Source organism: Telmatherina bonti (assembly GCF_933228915.1).
Source record: "Telmatherina bonti genome assembly, chromosome: 10".
Taxonomy (NCBI): Eukaryota; Metazoa; Chordata; class Actinopteri; order Atheriniformes; family Telmatherinidae; genus Telmatherina; species Telmatherina bonti.
In genome coordinates this window covers 15,035,775-15,054,464 of record NC_136628.1, presented here as the reverse complement: position 1 = coordinate 15,054,464, position 18,690 = coordinate 15,035,775, and the positions used below count along the sequence as shown (strand labels likewise).

The window sequence follows — 18,690 nt, the reverse complement described above, 5'->3', positions numbered from 1 at the left end:
TAACCTAAACTTACATGCTGATAAACTTTGTCCTTGTGCTATTATCATATCAGATCGCCACCTCAGCTTATGCTGAGTAAGGTCTTCACCGCCAGGACAGGAGGCAGTGTGTACGGCAGCCTTAACACGTAAGCAAACACACACACACACACACACACACACACACACACACGCACAGTCATGTACATCTCACACTGGCAACCCCTCTAACTCTATTGTTGCAAATTTGCTGCAGATGCTTCTGACCTTTTTTCTTCTGTTGGTTTTTCATTTAATTCATGGAAGTTATTTATTTTCATTAGATTTCTGTTATTTATTTGTTCTATTTTTTGTTTTTTAATTTTTATTTTCATTCCATTCTCATTTTTTCCCCTTATTTTTTTCATACAATTGTAAACACATCTGTGCATGAAGAAGTTAAAAAACAAAAAATATAGACATGCTCTCATATCTATCTTGTTGCATTTGTCTTAATGTTGACGGATATCTTGTGTGTTCCTTTTAGCCATGAAAACTGTCTTTTTGTGTGTCCCTCTGCACTCGAGCCTCCTCCATAATCTCCTACATGCAGTGTTTAGAAACTGCAGTCTGCAGTAGTTGTAAAGAAAATTTTATTTGGTGAAATCGTGTAAAATCATCCAAACATGTCTCCTGATTTTCACCGTTGTGTTTTTCTGCTTCATCCCCCACAGATTGCAAGACAGCCTGGAGTTCATTGGACACGACTGCAACACTTTAAGACCAGATCAGAACACAGGGCCCAACAGTCTACTAGGGAACATAGGTAACCATAGCAACTAGCTAACACCTTGAAACCGCCACGATTGTCCCGACAGTTTACTTCCAAATGATTTGTTGACAGTGGATGAAATATTTAGTTCATGTCTCGTAACTCCACATTCTTCCCTCTGAAATAGTCAGCTGTAGCTGCTGATGGTTTCTGTAGCAAAGGACCAGTTGCAACTGGGATTTCTACAGTTCTGTTTTAGTTTATTACACAGTTGATGTGCTTAGCTTGTTGCAGGTCTTAAGATCTTTTTTAACATTCTTGTTTAAATACAAACAAAACTTGTCTGACTGCAAGAGGCAGATGGAGGCATGTGATTCCTGAGCAGATCAGCTGATTCAGCCCTTCTCTTACTCACTTGATGCTTTTGCTGCTTCCATGAACCTCATGACTGCACTTGTTGCTGCTGGTGAAACCGTTTGCAGCGTTTCAGGAGAAGGCAGCAGGTTTACACAAACCACATTCAAGCGAGGTTTAGAAAGTTAGAAAAACATTTCATTGTCACAGAAAGGAAGCTATGTGTTGTTATTAATAAAGATAAGAATTACCAAGCAGTTGTATTCTGTGAGTGTTGGAGATTTCTCTCTCTGTCCAACAGATGATGATGATCATTTCTCCCGTAACTAACACGAGTTAGTCAGAGAGCAGGACACAGCCAGCTCTCCTCTTCCCTCGTTCACTAATCATGGTTCATGTTTTTGTCATGTTTTTCTCCTCTTCCTCTCCTTTTCTTTTTTTTTTTCTCCTCCATGTTTTTGTTTATGCTGCACAGGATTTTCTCAGCTCTGCAGCCCTCGACGGGCCTTCTCTGAACAGGGCCCTCTGCGCCTCATCAAGAGCGCATCTTTCTTTTCAGGTTGGCCCTTTAAACTGGCCGCAATTGCTGCGTGCCAGTTGCATGTGTGTGTCGAGGCTGTAGTTGGAATAGTAATGGCTGTTCAGGACGTGGCTCTCAGTGGGTGCATGCCTGTGTGGTGAATATTGCACTGGAAGTGGTCGTAATAGTCACGACATGACTGCAAATAACCTGGGTCATATAACCGCTGCTGAGGGGAGAGGTCTTTATGTGGTTTCCTTTAGATTTCCTTTGGGGAAAGTCAGAAAATTTGGTTTTAAAATCTCGTGCCAACTCATTATCACAACCCAAAATGGATGAAAATGAAATGAAAAAGACTTTATTAATCCCAAATCAGTTGTAAAACACTTAATCGTCACCTTGAAAAGCATCGAGAAAGTTTATGGTTTGACATGTTTTTTTAAGGTGCAATAAAAAAATTTAACAAATAAAGTTTATGCAAAAAAAAAAAAAAAACCTTTTTGGATCAGCCAGTAGTATCTGACCCAGGTGTATTGCAGAGAAATGAAAATGCATGGGGGTTAACTGGTGTTGGTTGTAATATTCATTCATTTTCTTTCTACTTTTCTTTGTGTTGCTCACTTACATGCTCTGCTAACGTACTTATATAGAGCTTTAAGACTTTATTTACTGTGGTTAGTTACAGTTTAACTTCTGTCATCCTTGTTAACATCTTAGACAAAAAGTTCCAGAACTTGGATACTTTTGAAAATTTAACTATAATCACATTTTTGCAGTTGCACTGGTGACAGTGTGTTTATGGACACTGGGCAACTTTATCAAACTGGTTTATGTGACATAACGTGGCAGGATTAATAAAGCAAACAGAGAAACTAAACTCTCTCTGTGGAACTTGTCGCAGCTTTTTATAGGTACATGATGATTGTATGCAGCCTCTTGAATGTGTAAAACCTGCGTGGTTAAAGCAGTAATATTTATACCATAATGCAACACTTGTTGCATAGTTCCTCCAAATAATATACCTTGAGATCTTGTGAATGAATCGCTTTGTAAAGAAACTGACTCAGTTTTACTTTTTAAGTTCCAGAAGTGGTATTCATTGATTTATTTAATAGCATGCGGAAAAATGTCCGTTTACCAGTTTTCTTTGTATGAGTTAACTAGAAAAAAGAAGCAGCTTCTAAGTGGCTATATTTTACCCTAATTTGATTGACTGTTGAACTTCATGAGTTTCGTAGTATAATCATAAAGGCTCTCTTTTGTAAACCCTCTGCTCAGATTGGAGCTGTTTAACTAAGGATTACAGTACTGAACAAACTGAGGAAATGTGAAGTGTTTTTCTGTGCATCTCTTTGGTGTCTGTGTAATTTCTGATTGAGTCTGTGTTTCTGAGTTCAGGGCTTTCTAGAGGCCACGCAGCTCCCTGTAGAAGGACTCTTCAGTCGTTTTGCTGCTGCTGCTGGTTGTTTTTGATTTTAACCTTGTCTTTAGTCATGTTAATCATGCAGGTAGATGAAATAATTAAGGCCTGACCAGACACCGTTCTGGTGCTTATTGCATGATGAATCAAAATTTAATCTTGTAAAGAGATTAAAACTACCAGCATAAAACGTGTGTTCGCTGATCATAGTGCTCATTTGCACAAAGTGTCCTTCAAAGTAAACTTCGACCCTTGTTTCAATAAACTAACAAACCTTTCCTTGCATCGCACTTACTACCACCACTTTGCTCTGTTTGCTCTAGCATAAAGCACCCATGTTGTATTTGTGGTTTATACATGTGCCATGAGAAGAAAAGTGTTTGTAGTTCATGTCAAAGTTTTGCCAAAATGGATGTTTGAGTACTTGCATGCAGATTGTCTGAAATGTCTCTAAAGCGATAGTAGCGGCTGTAGATAGTGACCAAGTGGCCATCGATCTGTTAGAATCGTGTATTTCTGCTTAGTTTTTGGTTGTGACACTTCTTCGTGCTGGAGTTGCAAAATGGGGAGGGGGAGCACCAACAGCTTAAGAATAACTTCCAGCCTTTCATACGACAATAGGCAGTAGTCTTTGCTCTATTATGGGATGCTGAGAATGCGTGGAATATTCTAGGAAAGCAATCCTCTGACTTATCAAAGCATCATAAGCATTACTTGTGGAATATTCTGTTGATCAAATCTACTTTTGGGCTTAATGATTTTTTTTTTTCCTCCTTTAAATAAAACTTCATGTCTCATCCTCTGACTCATTCCCCCCATTTATTCTCTCCCACATTTTTTCCCTCTTTCTTTCCTGCAGGCCACAGTCACCCCATGGACATGCCTGGCAGAGGTCTGCACGACGAGCGGGACAGTGGCATCGCCAGGTCAGGTACGTTAATGAGACTAGCAGTCAAAGCCTGGATTGACCTACACTCAGTGCAGCTTTAAGTCATGGTTTGAATTCCACTCAAGTTTTTATCTTGTCATGTAAAAATGGGAAATAAAACACAGAGTGTATTGCTGCTTCACATTTTTTTTTCTACCTCAAAACACCACACACTTCTGAAAGTGTTTAGTTTTTTTCTTGGAGTGTGTGGACCCACATGAACTTCCTGCGTCAAAGAGGCTGACTTGCTTCGACTTAACTGATTACGGGCAAGACTTGTTATGAAAGCACCAGTAACTGTTTCAGTTGCAGCTTTATAGATGCATGCTTAGTCTGCCTGTCATGGAAATGACTTCCAGGTGTTCCCTCTCAAGGCTGGAAGGGATCAGAGACGTTTAAGAAAAGGAGAAAAGTCCTTGAAGCATTATTACGTCAAGACAGACAGGTGTAAGATGTTCAGACAGGATCTGAGCGCTCGGAAACTTTGTCTGGTGGAAACTGACATCCCCAGCTCTGCCCACCCCCCCCCCCCCTCCTCTACAAGCACCATGTCCTGTTGGCGTGACTGGCATTCCGTTTTCTGCCCAAACACTCAAACACCGGTCACATGCAGGAGATTAAATATAACCACTCTCAAAACCCGCTACTAGTAAATGAGCTTCTAATTTAAGCCTGGTCCTCTCGTCTTTCCTCCACCTCCCACTGTGTTTGTGCAGGACGTGTTTGTCTCCACAGTCATCCTTGCATACACATCCTTCTGCAGTTTCTCTCTGGCTGCTTTTTGACTATTTATTTATTTCCAGAGGTTGTCAGTGCGTACACAGGCACATGTTAAACGCCGTCTGTATCAGGGAGACCCATGGTCAGTCCTTGAGGGCTGCCCTCCTGCAGGTTTTCGATGTATTCCTGCTCTAACACCTCTGGCTTCCATTAAACGGATCCAACAACCAATGAAGTTCTGAGTGATTAGTTTGAGGCAGGTGTATTGGAGCAGGGATACATGGAAAACCTGCAGGATTTTGGCTGTCGAGGACCAGAGCTGGACATCCCTGGTCTACATGGTTCACATAGTTATGGATGAGTACCTGTCTTGGTTGAGGGGCCTACAATCGTGTGGTTTTTTTTTTGTATATATAATATGTTGTCATGTCAATGCCAATGAAAAACCGGATGGCCCACCAGCTGTTACATGCTACTGCAGAGTAGCTTGTATTAAGTTAGATTTGAAAACTGTTCAGTGTTTAGACTGTGTTTCAGGGAAAAGTGAAAGGAGGACTGTAGGTGTTTATTTTGAGTGATTTATGCTTTTTGCACTTTTCCTAAGTGGGTTTTTTTTCTGTCTTAATAACATCGTTTATTGTCCTTTACTCTGAGCTCAGTTTTTGTGTGTGCCATTGAGAATGAATAACCCTACATACTTGCTGTCTGACTCACTCTTGTCCTTTTCTTGTCTCCCACCACTCCCTCCATCTGTTCCCTGCTCCATTCTGTGTCCCATCTACTGTCTTCATTTGTCTTTTTCCTCCTCCTTTCTGCCCTCTTGTGCTCTCCTTCCTTCCCCTTCGTGTGTCTTTTTAGCCTCTCTGAGCAGCCTGTTGATAACCCCCTTCCCATCCCCCGGCTCCTCCTTGACCAGTAGCTGTGCCTCCAGCTACCAGCGCCGATGGCTCCGCAGTCAAACCACCAGCCTGGAGAATGGCGTCTTCCCTCGATGGTGAGAAGATGCATGCACACCTTTCAAAAAAACCATTTCTGAAAACTGGAAGTGCATGCAAATGAAAGAGAGCAAATGAGAAATGGTCGTAGAAAGGAAGTTGCACAAGTCAAGCAAATGTTGATGAATATTCTTGTAACTGATGCGTTGGAAAAGATTATTGATTCGTAAATATAGTAGGGCTCAATGTTGTATTAAAAATGTAGCATTGGTGCAGAATCAACATTGTAAAGAAATTTAAACTTAAAATAAAACAAGCCTGTGTTTATTAAGGAGGCCTGCATTCCAGTTAAAGGAACTTTTGCTTTTGTGCATGTTTACAACTAACCAGCATCCAGACATGCAGTGGAATGCAGCCTTTATTAGTGAGACTGCGATTAGTGTTACGCATTGAATGATTACTATCGCAATACTCAAATATTTGCATGTTTTTTTAATTTCATGTAACCATACCGTCTAGGGTTTTTAAAAAAAAAAAAAAAAAAAGCATCTCTTGTGATGTCTGTAGAAGCAGAAATGTTTGAAGTTTATTAAAAACAACACAGAAAAACTGTGTTTTAACTGATTGAAACATCATTGGCAGTTAAGCTTGAATGTTTACCATAACAATTAAGTGGTTATCAGGATAGTTGATTATTGAATTATTTATTTATTAGTAATCAGCCTTCTAAATGAATGGATTCATTGGTCAGTGCTAAAACACCTGCAAAATCACATATGGGAAATGTAGTGCTGTAAAGACAACTTTAGTCAGTCAGTCAGACTTCCTGCTTTATTTCTTCCCTGATTAGGGCCTCCGTCTGGCTTTTGTAAAGTTCATCCTGCAAGGACTTCCTCAGAAATCCTGCAGGCAGTTGGGAAAATGACACACACTGCAACTATGTGCTAATATCTGCTCCCAAACACACAATGCTGCGACTAGACAGGATGCTGTGTTGGCCTGTTACTGTAAACCCAGCTGTCGGTCTCTGACAGCGCTAATCCTCCAGTTCAGCTACACTTAAGCAGCGTGTTTACAGGCTGCAAGAATAAAAGAAGCTAAGATTAAAACTGTTCATATTTTCTGCTGAGCAGATGCTCCAAGTTATTTTTTTCCACTTAGAGCTCTTAAGTGCCGCAAAAGTGCAGTAAATTAACTTTAAACTTGGTATTTGGAGTTTGATGGGGTTCAGATTTGTTTATCAAGGTTTTTGCATCCTTATTTCTGCTTCTGTTGTTGCTGCTCCAATCAGGTCAGTAGAGGAGAGCTTCAACATGTCTGACGAAAGCGGGGGTCCCAGCCTCGGCGTCACCCGGAAGAAGAAGATCGCCATTGGAGTCATTTTCACCTTGTCCTCCAACCTCGAGGAGAACAGCCGCTTCCAAGATTTCTTCTTCTCACACTTCCCTCTGTTTGAAAGTCACATGAACAAACTTAAGGGCGCCATTGAGCAGGTAAATACTTTGCTTTAATTTCTTTTTTTCAAATCTATCTTCATTTAGTGCTTTTAATCACTTGTATGTTTTTTTTGCACATTAAAGACAAACCTGCAGTAAAATGTACTCTGTTTAGCATTAACATTAAAAACAAACAAAAAAAAAGCGAACCTTTTGCCCTCTGCTGTTGTAATGTGTGTTACTGTTCAGTCGAGCAGTCAGTCGTCATACTTTGTATATTTGTGGTTCCGTTTCTGGTGTCTGTTGTTGGTACTGTCCAGCTCTGGATCGCTTCCAGTTTTGCCCTCAATTTGGGCTTTCCAACCCTCCTCCCTCACAAATTCCTTTGTTTGACAGCTTCAGTGCCAAATATCTAAAAGTGCATGTGTGTTGTGTCACTCTCAAGGCTATGAAGATGAGTCGGCGGTCAGCTGATGCCAGCCAGAGAGCTTTGGCTTACAGCCGAATGGTGGATGGGCTCAACGAGTTCAGGTTGGGCAGCAACTCAAAATTCACTCTTAGAAATGCATCTGCGTGGTTTTCTTTTCTCTCGTTCTTCTAATGGAAATCAATCTGTCAACCTTGATCAGTCACAGCTTCCTGTAACCACACTGGTCACTTTCCTTCCACTACATTTTTTTTCAAACTGTCCCACTTACCGAAGCCAGCCTTGTTGTTAAGTTTCTATGTACTGTAACCAGCCACTTTTTCTCTGCCTGGGTACAAAGCAAAGTCCCCACATCATGGAAACTCTGGAAAAGATGTCTAATTTAGACACTGTGTGCACAGGGAAAGAATGCAGTACCTAAATAATATTATTCTTCTGTGTCGCAGTATTAGGATTTTGTGTCATCTGTAGGCAGGATATGACACAGAGTGGCATGTGTCATTTTGCAGGTAGTAAAAGACGTGTAAATATTGACACATAGCTGCTGCGCAGGGATAAGAAGCTGGAAAAACAAGCATGAAAGTAACTTTATTACGCATCTTGAAAGACGTCAGGTACCACATCTTTCACATGCATTTTTTTTTTTCAATTAAAAACACTTTTCACTTCACAAATCTTAGAATTAACCCAGATCTGATTCAGTTCCCAAACTTCTGTGAAGTAGCTGACAGGTTTATCCTGCATCATTTATATTGTGGTGTTAACTTTAAAGAACTAGAGATATTGCACACATATCTTTCTGTCCAAACTAAAATGACTGGTTTTAAAGTTTTTAAGCTTTCTAATCAAACGTATTGAAGATTCCTCAGCTAGGAAAAAAGAAAACACTTATATATTGACATCATTTAATCTAGAAATTGTTATAAGGGCTGTATATATTGTCATCAACTGGCAATTGTTGCATTACATTAACATACTAGGAAGATGCAAGAATGAGAAAGACGCTGCATAAAATGGAGATGATTGGTTATTCTTGTAATTGTACTCTGATTAAATCACTCTTTTAAATCACCTGTTTTCATTGGTAGTTTACCCAGTAAGAGTTTGCTTTTGCTGCTTGTATTGTTTTTATTGTATTTTTTTTTATTATTGTTTTTACTGGTTTTATTGTTTTATGTTTTTATTGTTTTATTGCTTAATTTTTCATTATTTTAATTTATGTTCAGCACTTTGTGCAGCAGTAGTCAGTGGATAGTGCTGTGTTCCCTACCTGAGGTTACCATTAAATTAATACTGCAGAGCATGCTGGATGTTCTTTCTTTTTTATTTAATTTTCATTATGCATTTCAAACATCGACAGTATGCAAAGAGGGTGTTTTTATTCAGCCTTTGAGAAACATCAGTTCCAAGAAAGGTTTAGTCTTTATTTGTGGTGACATGATTTATGAAGTCATAAATTTATACTTATTAGGCTGCATGATTGTGTGTATGTGTGTGTCTGTATGGAGGAGACATGCCTGCCAGAGTTGTATCACTGTTAAGTGCTCATAAAACACACAAACCTTTGAAAGTACGAGAGGATGAGTGTGTCCAGTTCTACTTTCACTTGCCACACACATGCTGGCAGGCAGTTCCCTTTTTGAGGTCTAAGCATTGCTGCAGTCATATGTCTGTTGACACCTGGCCTCAGCAACCCAAGACCTCTGAGTGGCAACCCTATCTACCTCATACACTGGTCACAAGCAAGCACCAGAATAGTGAACAGTATGGTAGTGCCAGCAGGAAGAGCAGCAGTGCCCGGGATTGACAAAATATTTGTAAAATCTCACCTCCAGACAGCAGCTATATATATATATATATATATATATATATATATATATATATATATATATTAGCCACCTTTGTCACTTAGAGGTTTTGACTTCATGGAACATTACAGGAGGAAACTGGAAAACATTCCTCCATGCTGATGTGGCTTTGACGTAGTCAGAGGGTGGGCACACACACAATCTGGCAAAGATAAGCTGTGCACTTAACAGAGGCATGTGTACATAAGTCACACCAGCCTACGTTGGGGGAACGCTCGTACTTGCTCTTAGTGTGAAACTGGGTGTTCTGAGGGAAAACCTCAGACGCCACATTTGAACCAATTCCCTTTTAACCACATATACATAAAAAAAAAAGAACAGTTTTCTTTCTGTAAAGCACACTGACTCACACACTTATCGTTTGTAAAGTGGTTGAAGTTGACTTTAAGTGAGCTGAAATGAAAAGCTTGCAAACAGGTCTTCAAATGGACCCTGTGCAGTTTGGCTACAGTTTGAGTTTTCTCGTTGCAGCTAATAATAGAAAAGATTTATTTTTTTATTAGACAGTCTACATCGTCTTGAAAAGTAAGGATACAAGTAGAATTGATAATGAATGCTCTTCAAATTGTCTTATGAAACTGCACGTAGTAAAAGCATATGCCATAAACCAGGTCAGAAATGTTGCCCTCCATAGTGAAGTAATTTAATCCAACCCCTCAGCCTGACGCATCACTTTAATTGCACATCAGACTTTGGGTGTTTTTAAAGTTGACCTGAACAGCTGCGGCAGAGAAACTGAGACTAAATAGTTCTGGCTCGGCCTCAGACCTCCTCACAATGATGGGATCAAAGGAGGGGGAGCTAAAAAAGTCACAGATAAGTCAAGCAGTTCATAATACAGGAATGAGTGATGCGTTGCTGGGTTACATGATGCTGCAGTTGGAATAACAGATCATATCCCTTCAACGTAAAGAGGATGACAGTCATGACAAGTTGCATCTCAGATCATTATTGCTGATTTATGCTTTAGCTGCCTGTTTCTGTTTTTGTCTTTGATTCATGAAATATGATTAAAAAGATACGTTGTGCTGTAAATTTTGCCGTAATGCTGAATTTTGACTTGATCTTGACACACAGACCTGCATTGGCAAACGAATGAAAGGTTAACAAAGTGTAGTTGTTTCCTTTTAATATTAATTGTTTCTGAAGTTGAATCATTCATGGGACTGAAGGTGTAACAATACCAGCGTCTGTGCTCTTAAATGTCACTTTACTGACATTTAATCCTGCTTGGGCAGGTTGAGGGTTGTGCTACAAAAAACTGTGCTGTTAACCTTGCAACAGCTTTACTGTAATGCTCAAGAAGTTTGTTCTGCTTTTTTTTTTTTTTTTTTTATTTCCTATGAAGCCAAAAAAAAAATGCAATGTTGTAAAAATATATGATCCTAAAATAGCTTAATACCTTTAATGTTGGACTTGTGAAGGTCACTTACACTGTGTGACACCTGCGTTTTCTCTCAGCATGCTGCATGCTCTTATCTCTCATTACATTTCCTTCTTTATGGGTCAGAGGTTGGAAGCAGTTATGGGTTGTTTACAGCATGATATCTGCAGCTTAAAAAAAAAAAAGATGAAACCAATCAGCCCCTGGTTTTGAGAAGTTATCAACATGTCCTGGAAGTCTTGTGACTGATCACCAGGCTTGATGGCAGCTGATTGAATCTTGTAGCGTTAGCAGATTGCAAGGTCGACGTGTCAGACCGTTTCTTCTAATAATCTGCACAGCTTTGCATTTTCAAAGCCAGTAACTGCATTTTATAAGTTTCAGAGATGATCCACATTGGTTAGGCCGCAGAGATTTCCTTCTTTTCCCATGTGAAAGCTTGGCCACTGGCCGGGACTCGCTCACCAACACCCCACTTTCCATGGAAACTCCAGTCCTTGTCAATGGACAAATGCCCCAGCTGAGCCATATACAGATATGCATGCACACAAACACTGTACATACCAAGATACAGGGTTGTGTATGCGTGTGTGAGCATGCAAGTTAGTCAGACTTGATACAAACAGACACAAAGACACACAATGAGGGTCTCCCATGGTGGCCTCACAGCAGACAGCAAATCTCTGAACTGAGATCTCCTTTGTTTTGCCCTGAGAGACAATAACGTGTCTGTTCTCTCTCTCTGTCTGTTTTCTCTTTTTTCCCCCCTCAAACCCTTTTATTTTCTCTTTCCATTCCCTCTCCTGCTTTCATCCCTCCCCCTTTCACCATACCTCATCTCCAGGATGACCATCTGCGACCTCTACACAATGCCCCGCGTGGCCGAGCCTGTCTGGTTGGCTATGATGTCCGGAGCATCAGAGAAAAACCAGCTCTGCGGTCACTTCATGAGGGAGCTTTCCCTACTGATGGAGCAGGCCTCCAAGAACCAGTTGAGTGTCTACTCATGCTAACACCAGCTTCTCGATCAATTTCTAGAAATGCCGCAGAAATGCTGAAGGTTTTAGATGGTTTTCTAGTCTGGGATTTTCACATGTTTCAGTGCTTGTAAACTATACTTTACACCCTTCTTGAAAAGATGAGAAATATTTCGCATACACACTCTTTCCTAATCTTTGTTGGCTTGTACTTCAGTGACAAGCTTATCAATAGAGAAACACATGTAAACTCACACACTGTTTTCTCCCCCTCCCCCCCCACAACCCCCTTTTCTTACACTCAATAACCCATTTGCTGACATTCACACTGCAACTGCTTCACCCTCTTTGCGTTTATTTGTCTGCCTCAAAAGGAACTGTGAAGGAGAAAATCCCCGCCTGTCTCGAACTGCTTATTGTTGACATTACAAAGCCATGCCAAACTACTGCTAATTGTACATATATGAATTGGTAGCAAGGCCTGCATTGAACATGGCACCCAGCAATTGGTTGAAGTTGCATTCATGATATAGAACTGGATTATTACATCTATTTAATTGTTATATCTTTAAGATATTTGTTTTTTTCTGAGTTGGAGTTTTTAATCATTTGTAAAAACTGCAGTTGCTGCTAAGATTCCATCACTGATCACTCACTAACATTGAAAGTTCAGTACAATTGTCCACGTAAGATAACATTTGTAAACAATTTAAAATCTGTTTTTTTTTAAAAAAAAATGTATAATTGAGAAGTGTCCATATCCCAATCTCTATCTCTGCATGTTGTTACTCCCTTTATGCTGTTAAATAAAAGATGTGGATAGTAAATGCATCTCCTTGGTAACAATTCCTTTTTCCTTTCCCACCTCATATTTTACTCAGGACCAACACTGGTTCACATGTTTCAACTATGTGAATATATGTTGTTGTGACACAGTGAAGCTTCATGTTTCCATGGGAACCATTAGTTGTACCGTATCACATGATGTCTTGTGTGAGACATATCAGTGTTCCCATGACTGATGCTTGCGATAGCAGCATTGTGTTTTGGCATGTGATGAAACCAGACTCCCATTACTTAGTTGAGTCATGAGACAGGAAGGGAAGTAGACACTTGTGGTCAGAACTGAGAAGTGTATCATGTTAATAGTATGTATGTGTATGAGTGGTTTAGTTGTGTATAAATGTGATTCGTTTTTCAGAAAGAAAACGTTTGACTTGAGCTTTTTTATGTAGTGAAAGCGTATTTGACATTAAGAAACCAGATCAGGAGTTAAACAAGGAAATAAAGTCATCTGATGGATGGTAACCAGTAAGGATTTCAATTTTAGGAATTCCTGTTTTTCTCTGCTGAACACCATGTATCTATTTTTTCCCAGATTCCTCCCTGCACTATTGACAGCCATCCTGACCAATCATCTGGCCTGGGTGCCCACCGTCATGCCCAATGGGCAGCCTCCAATTAAGATCTTCCTTGAGAAACACTCCTCCCAGAGCGTTGACATGCTGGCAAAGACACATCCCTACAACCCTCTCTGGGCACAGCTTGGTGAGGCTACCACACAGAATAGCTTCTGTATAAAACTTCTGTTTGGCACATCGTTAATTCCAACACCTAGACCATCTTCTCTGCATGAAAAGTTTATCAAGTCTTGGGTCTTTCTGTGAACTGTTTTTATTTCTGTTCAAACATTAAATCTTTTCAAGTGAACATCTGAGACGTGATCAATGAGCTGTTTTGAAATGCAGAAGTAATCACCCAATAATGACAATAACAATGTTTAGGTGATTGATTATGAACATCAGCAATTTTTAAAATTTGGTTTTCAGCTGCACTTATGGAAATCCAGAGTTGCCTTTCTGGTAATGTATTTTGCTCATTTGTTAAAATGTGATTGACTTGACAGATCTTGATTTAAAGATTCTTATAGAAAGTAATGTTCTGAAAACAGAGACATAGGGTCATGTCCATGAAGCTCAGTTCAAATGTTGAAAAAGTGAGTTAATGGGGACATCTATTGTTCACAACTGGGAACTGCACGGCGTGTTAGGCAAAGAATCGATCGTCAAAACGGAACTGATTAAAAAGTACAACCTGCTAAACAAGCCTCAAAATAAAAATGAGTAAAAAATGTAAAAGTCTAAATAAATAGTAATCAATTTGATGTAATAGAAATCATATTTTACTGTGTTATTTATTTAGAATCTCTCTATGCTTGTAGGGGACCTTTACGGTGCCATTGGGTCGCCGGTGCGGCTGTCGAGAACGGTGTTGGTTGGCCGAAAACAGGAGCTGGTCCAGAGACTCCTCTACGTTCTCACCTACTTCATTCGCTGCTCAGAGCTGCTGGAGACTCACATGCTGGACAGTGCTGAAGATGAGGCTATTGTCATGCCTGGTTCCCTCATCACCACCTCCCTCAGGAAGGGAGAGGTGGAGGAATCGGACTATGTCGTAGTTACTGTCCATAAACCCACTGGAGACTACCTGTCCCAAGGGGCCCACAGTCAGCAGACCGAGGCTGAAGACAGCAGCTACCGGTCTGACAACAGCCTCCAAAGCAGCACGTACACAGACACTGAGATGGAGCGCGGTTCGGTTGAACCACCTAAAGAGGAAGATGAGGATGAAGAAGATGAGGACGACAGCAGTGAGAGTCAAGGGTCCAGAAGCAGTGTGCTTCAGTTGGGGCCTAATGTGGGAACAATCAGGACTGCAGAAGTGGCAGAAGCCAGGGAGCTGCGCCGGCAGTCTAGCAGCGCTCTGGTCTCTGAGGTCCGACTTGGCTCAGCCTCACTGAGGGAGCAGGTCTGTGTGCCGGATGCAGAGACCAAGGTTGACCTGAAAGCTGTTGCTACATCCATACCCACAACCTTTGCCTCAAGCCCATGTCTAGCTCCTGTCATCACAGACAGTAAAAGTCCTGGAGTTGAGGCCAGGGAGGATGGTGCAGGTGGAAACCAATCCACGAAAGTGTTGGCTCATCGGCCTTTGGGAACTCCTTTGGAGAAAAAGCCCCCAGATAAGAATTTGGTTTGTGCCGCGCCACTACCGGTTATATCAGGAAACGCTGTGACAAGGCCCATGGCTTTGATCTCTTCAGAGGACGAACCGCCAGCAACTAAAGTCACTTTCCTTATTGGAGACTCCATGTCTCCAGAGTCGGACACGGAAAGCCGCAGAAGGAAGGTGGAGGAGGAAATCAAGAAGCACAAGAAACACCTCAAGGACAAACATCCGCTTCACTTGCAGCTACTGCATCAGCAGCATCAACATCATCAGGAGCAGCAGTATCATCTACAGAGAGCAGCACATTCAAAGACCAGCAATACCAGTATGTCAGAGGACCAAACCAAACAGACCAAGGCAGCTCCAGCTCTGCAGCGGGTATCCAGCAAGATGCCTCAGTGGAACCTGAACTGTGAGGATCATTTTGACGAGTATCTCAGTGATGAGAATGCTGTGGAGACCAGGACTATGGACGATGTGGCCAAACAGGAAGCCAACACCACAGACGATATGCACAGTTTTCAGAGTGCGGTAAAGGCTCAGGGATTAGGCGTGTGTTTCGGCTCTGGAAGCATGGATTTAGGGTCCAGCAGGAGAGGCAACGAGACGTCAGATTGTCGAAGGAGGTGCAGATGTGGCTCGACAGATTCCTCTGACGCCTGCTGCTGCAGGAGCTGGCCTGCTGAGCAGGACAAGGATATTATGTCTGTCCCTGCTCACCACAGTGGAGGCGGCAACAGCAACAAGGACCAAAAGTGCATGGTGGTGCCTGTCAACGACTGGGAAATACCACGCAATGAGAGCTCGGACAGCGCGTTGGGGGACAGTGAGAGTGAAGAGACTGAGGACTGGCAGGAGGAAGTGCTGGTTCCTTTCCCTGGGTGAGTAGATGATGTGTAGACACAACATCTACATCCAGTTGTAGGAACACTGCTTTAAAGTGTGAAAAAAAAAAAAACTATGAAATCAGTTTTATAAAAATATAAAATGTCTTATCTGCAGGTCAAAGTTGGTGGAGAACTTCTCTAAGCCGAGCATTGCTAACTTTGGCCGATCCCTCTTCGGGGGCTATTGCCCCACCTACGTGCCAGACTTTGTACTGCATGGGATGCCCAGTGATGAGAAGCTACGGCAGAGTCTCATGACTGAATTAACCCATGCTGTTCAGGTAAAGGACATAAAAAGCTGTTTTCATTTTACATCACATCCACTCTAGCATATATATTCTGTAAGTTCAGTCCCAACAAAACAAGTAGAGTTCATTCATTCAGAAATACATCTTTGTTCTCTGCAGCATCCAGTCTTGGATGAGCCCATCGCCGAGGCCGTCTGCATTGTAGCAGATACAGACAAGTGGACAGTGCAGGTGGCCAGCAGTCAGAGACGAGCCACAGACGTAAACAAGCTGGGGAAAGAAGTCCTGGTGTCCAACCTGGTCTCCAGCTTATTGCAGTCCACGCACCAGCTCTATAAACTCAGCCTGTCGCCCAACTTTGTATGTAGCAACTCTGCCTTTCTAGTGTTATGCTTAAATATTTGGAGTAGTTTAATAGCTAATAACATGCCGGTATAAACTAACACTGTAAATACTCCTACAGGTATTTTTAGTAATCCTTATTTATCTGTTGTTTTTAGTGTATAATGCACCTTGAGGATCGACTGCAGGAGATCTACTTTAAGAGCAAGATGCTGTCTGAGTATCTTAAAGGTCAGACGAGAGTCCATGTGAAAGAACTGAGCATGGTTTTAGGGTAAGGAGTTTCTTTACTTTAACATCAGCAAAGCTTTTGGTTATAATTTACCAAACACTTTCTCAGCTAAACAGTTTTCATTAAAAGGAAAAACTGAGTTGAAAATTGAATTAGTTGAATTCTCGATAAATGTTTGTTTTAACCGTTTCCTCATTTGTGCTTTTTTTTTTTTTTTTTGTCTTTGCAGAATTGAGTCCAGTGACCTGCCCCTGTTAGCTGCAGTGGCCAGCACTCACTCGCCCTACGTTGCTCAGATTTTACTATGAGACTGCATCCACACTGAGGTCCTGAAGCGAGTGATTTCTGCTTCCGGTCCCTGAAAACAGCTGTCCACAATGCAGGTTTTAAACCCTGACAAGGTTTCCTGACTTGCTTGCCTGGCCTAGTTGGGAATTTATTCCCCCCGACCAGAGCCGCAAGGGGAGCTGACGCGTACCAGAACCGCCGCTGGTGGCTGAGGAGCGATGTGGATGCTGCACCACTGGGTGGCGGTAGAGACCACAGACAGAGCGAGGCTCTGCAGATGACTCAACATCTCTGAAATGACCTGAATGTTTCTTTTTTTAAGAGGATTTTTAATTGTTTTTTTTGTCCTCGACAAAAGCCAAAGACTTTTTTCATGTTTCCGAGGGGACGGGGACATCAACACTTTACCAGACCTACAGTGTGGTAACATTGGATTTTATTTCTAGTTTTCCAGTACAATCCAAAAACCTGGTGGTAAAAAGTGACAGACTCCATTTCAGTGGAAATGGGGGAAGTTTTTTTTTTTTTTTTTTTTTTTTTTTTTTTAACTTAATGTTGACGTTAATATCCCAGAGATCGCCATTTTTGTTTATTCTCACGTCTCTGTTTACAAGCCAAATTTCCCTTTAGAAAAAAACCCTTCAGTTGTTTGGCTAAATGAGTTGCCCGCCTGATTTAAAAGACTCTTTTTAATTTTTATGTCATTTGGCCTTTTGGGAGTAATCAGTGCTCAACATGATTTTTAGTTCAACAAACTGGTTTTGAAATGGCTAAAAGTGACATGCTTATCATAGGTACCGCACTACCTCAGATGTTCATATGGGCTGCAGAGGATTCAGCCGGCCCAGAGAAAACCTTGAGGTAAACTCAGTAAAACGTTTTCATCAGAAGTTTGTCGACTGTGCAGACTCTACGCTGTGTTCTTTGAAAAAGGGAAGATTTTAATAATTTATGAAAATGGAAGAAATACATATTTTTTGCAATACGTTGTGATCAAGAAAGGGTCCCTTTTATACGATGAAAAAGGTAAAACCTGCATCATCTGTGTATTTTACAACCAAAATGCTGAAGTATTTTCACACTTTTATACTTCCACAACCTTTGTATGATGTTTACGACTTTTGCTGCATAAAGAGGAGCACGGATTGTGGATGTACGTGTCCTTGTTAACACTATTTTCAAACTTTTTTTTTCCAGTTTTACACATATAAAAGGGGAAAAACTAACTTAGGCTATGTTTCTCTTTTGTTTCTTGACACTGGCTGATATTTTAACAATGTCATGGAAGTGCGATTTGCTGAGTGTACAATAGAGGATTAGCTGCTTTCACAGCTTCTATTTGGGTGTAAAATGGAATTTCCCACAGAAAAAGTGGATATAATTGAATTATTCTCTTTTTTTTTTAATTTCATAAAAATGAAAAAGAAATAAAATGTCTATCAAATTGTCAGTCAGTAAGGAACCACTGAGTTGTAGACAAGAGCATAGAAATGAATTTACCAGGAGATGTACCTCGATTTTAAGGGGAGGTGGCAAGCATATGAATCTTGTTACAAATTCCCAAGTCTGCTCAGATTCTAAAAGGAAATAATATAGTTTCTGTTGCTAAATAAACCAGCAATAACTGGTACTGTAACCTGTGGACAGCATTTGTCTGTTAATCCAAATCACATCCTCAATATAATCCAAGTCTTAACTGAGAAGTGGCTTCATTTTTCTTCAGATCTTTTTTTTTATTTTATTTTATTTATTTTTTTTATTTGGCTGTTAAAGTTTATAAATACATGCTTATGCGTATTAAAGATGCTCTGCTACATCAGCCTATATTTTGTACAAGCCAGCCATTATGTTTAAAATGTATGGATTTATACGTCTGCTTTTCCCTATTTGTCAATGAATAAGTTATTTAGTTACCCGTACGTGTAACGGTTCGTGTAAACTGTACATACTCAAGTCTGTTTCCATGTATTTGTACAGAATGTCTT

The 18,690-nt window shown here is 40.8% G+C and overlaps 1 protein-coding gene across 1 annotated transcript in view; it reads left to right on the top strand.

Annotated features, from left to right (window-relative positions):
• The window catches only part of fnip1 (folliculin interacting protein 1), a gene marked incomplete at its 5' end in the record, with an annotated part of 35,977 nt that extends 18,732 nt beyond the window's left edge, over nt 1-17,245 (top strand). Inside the window, 14 exon segments of the mRNA XM_079247231.1 lie at nt 54-128; nt 693-784; nt 1,560-1,643; nt 3,884-3,955; nt 5,531-5,666; nt 6,899-7,100; nt 7,489-7,574; nt 11,567-11,713; nt 13,078-13,247; nt 13,921-15,589; nt 15,711-15,876; nt 16,003-16,203; nt 16,344-16,459; nt 16,647-17,245. Of these exon segments, the coding sequence (XP_079103357.1) occupies nt 54-128; nt 693-784; nt 1,560-1,643; nt 3,884-3,955; nt 5,531-5,666; nt 6,899-7,100; nt 7,489-7,574; nt 11,567-11,713; nt 13,078-13,247; nt 13,921-15,589; nt 15,711-15,876; nt 16,003-16,203; nt 16,344-16,459; nt 16,647-16,725 (3,295 nt within the window). The 3' untranslated portion in view covers nt 16,726-17,245.
• Nucleotides 17,246-18,690: the final 1,445 nt, after the last annotated feature.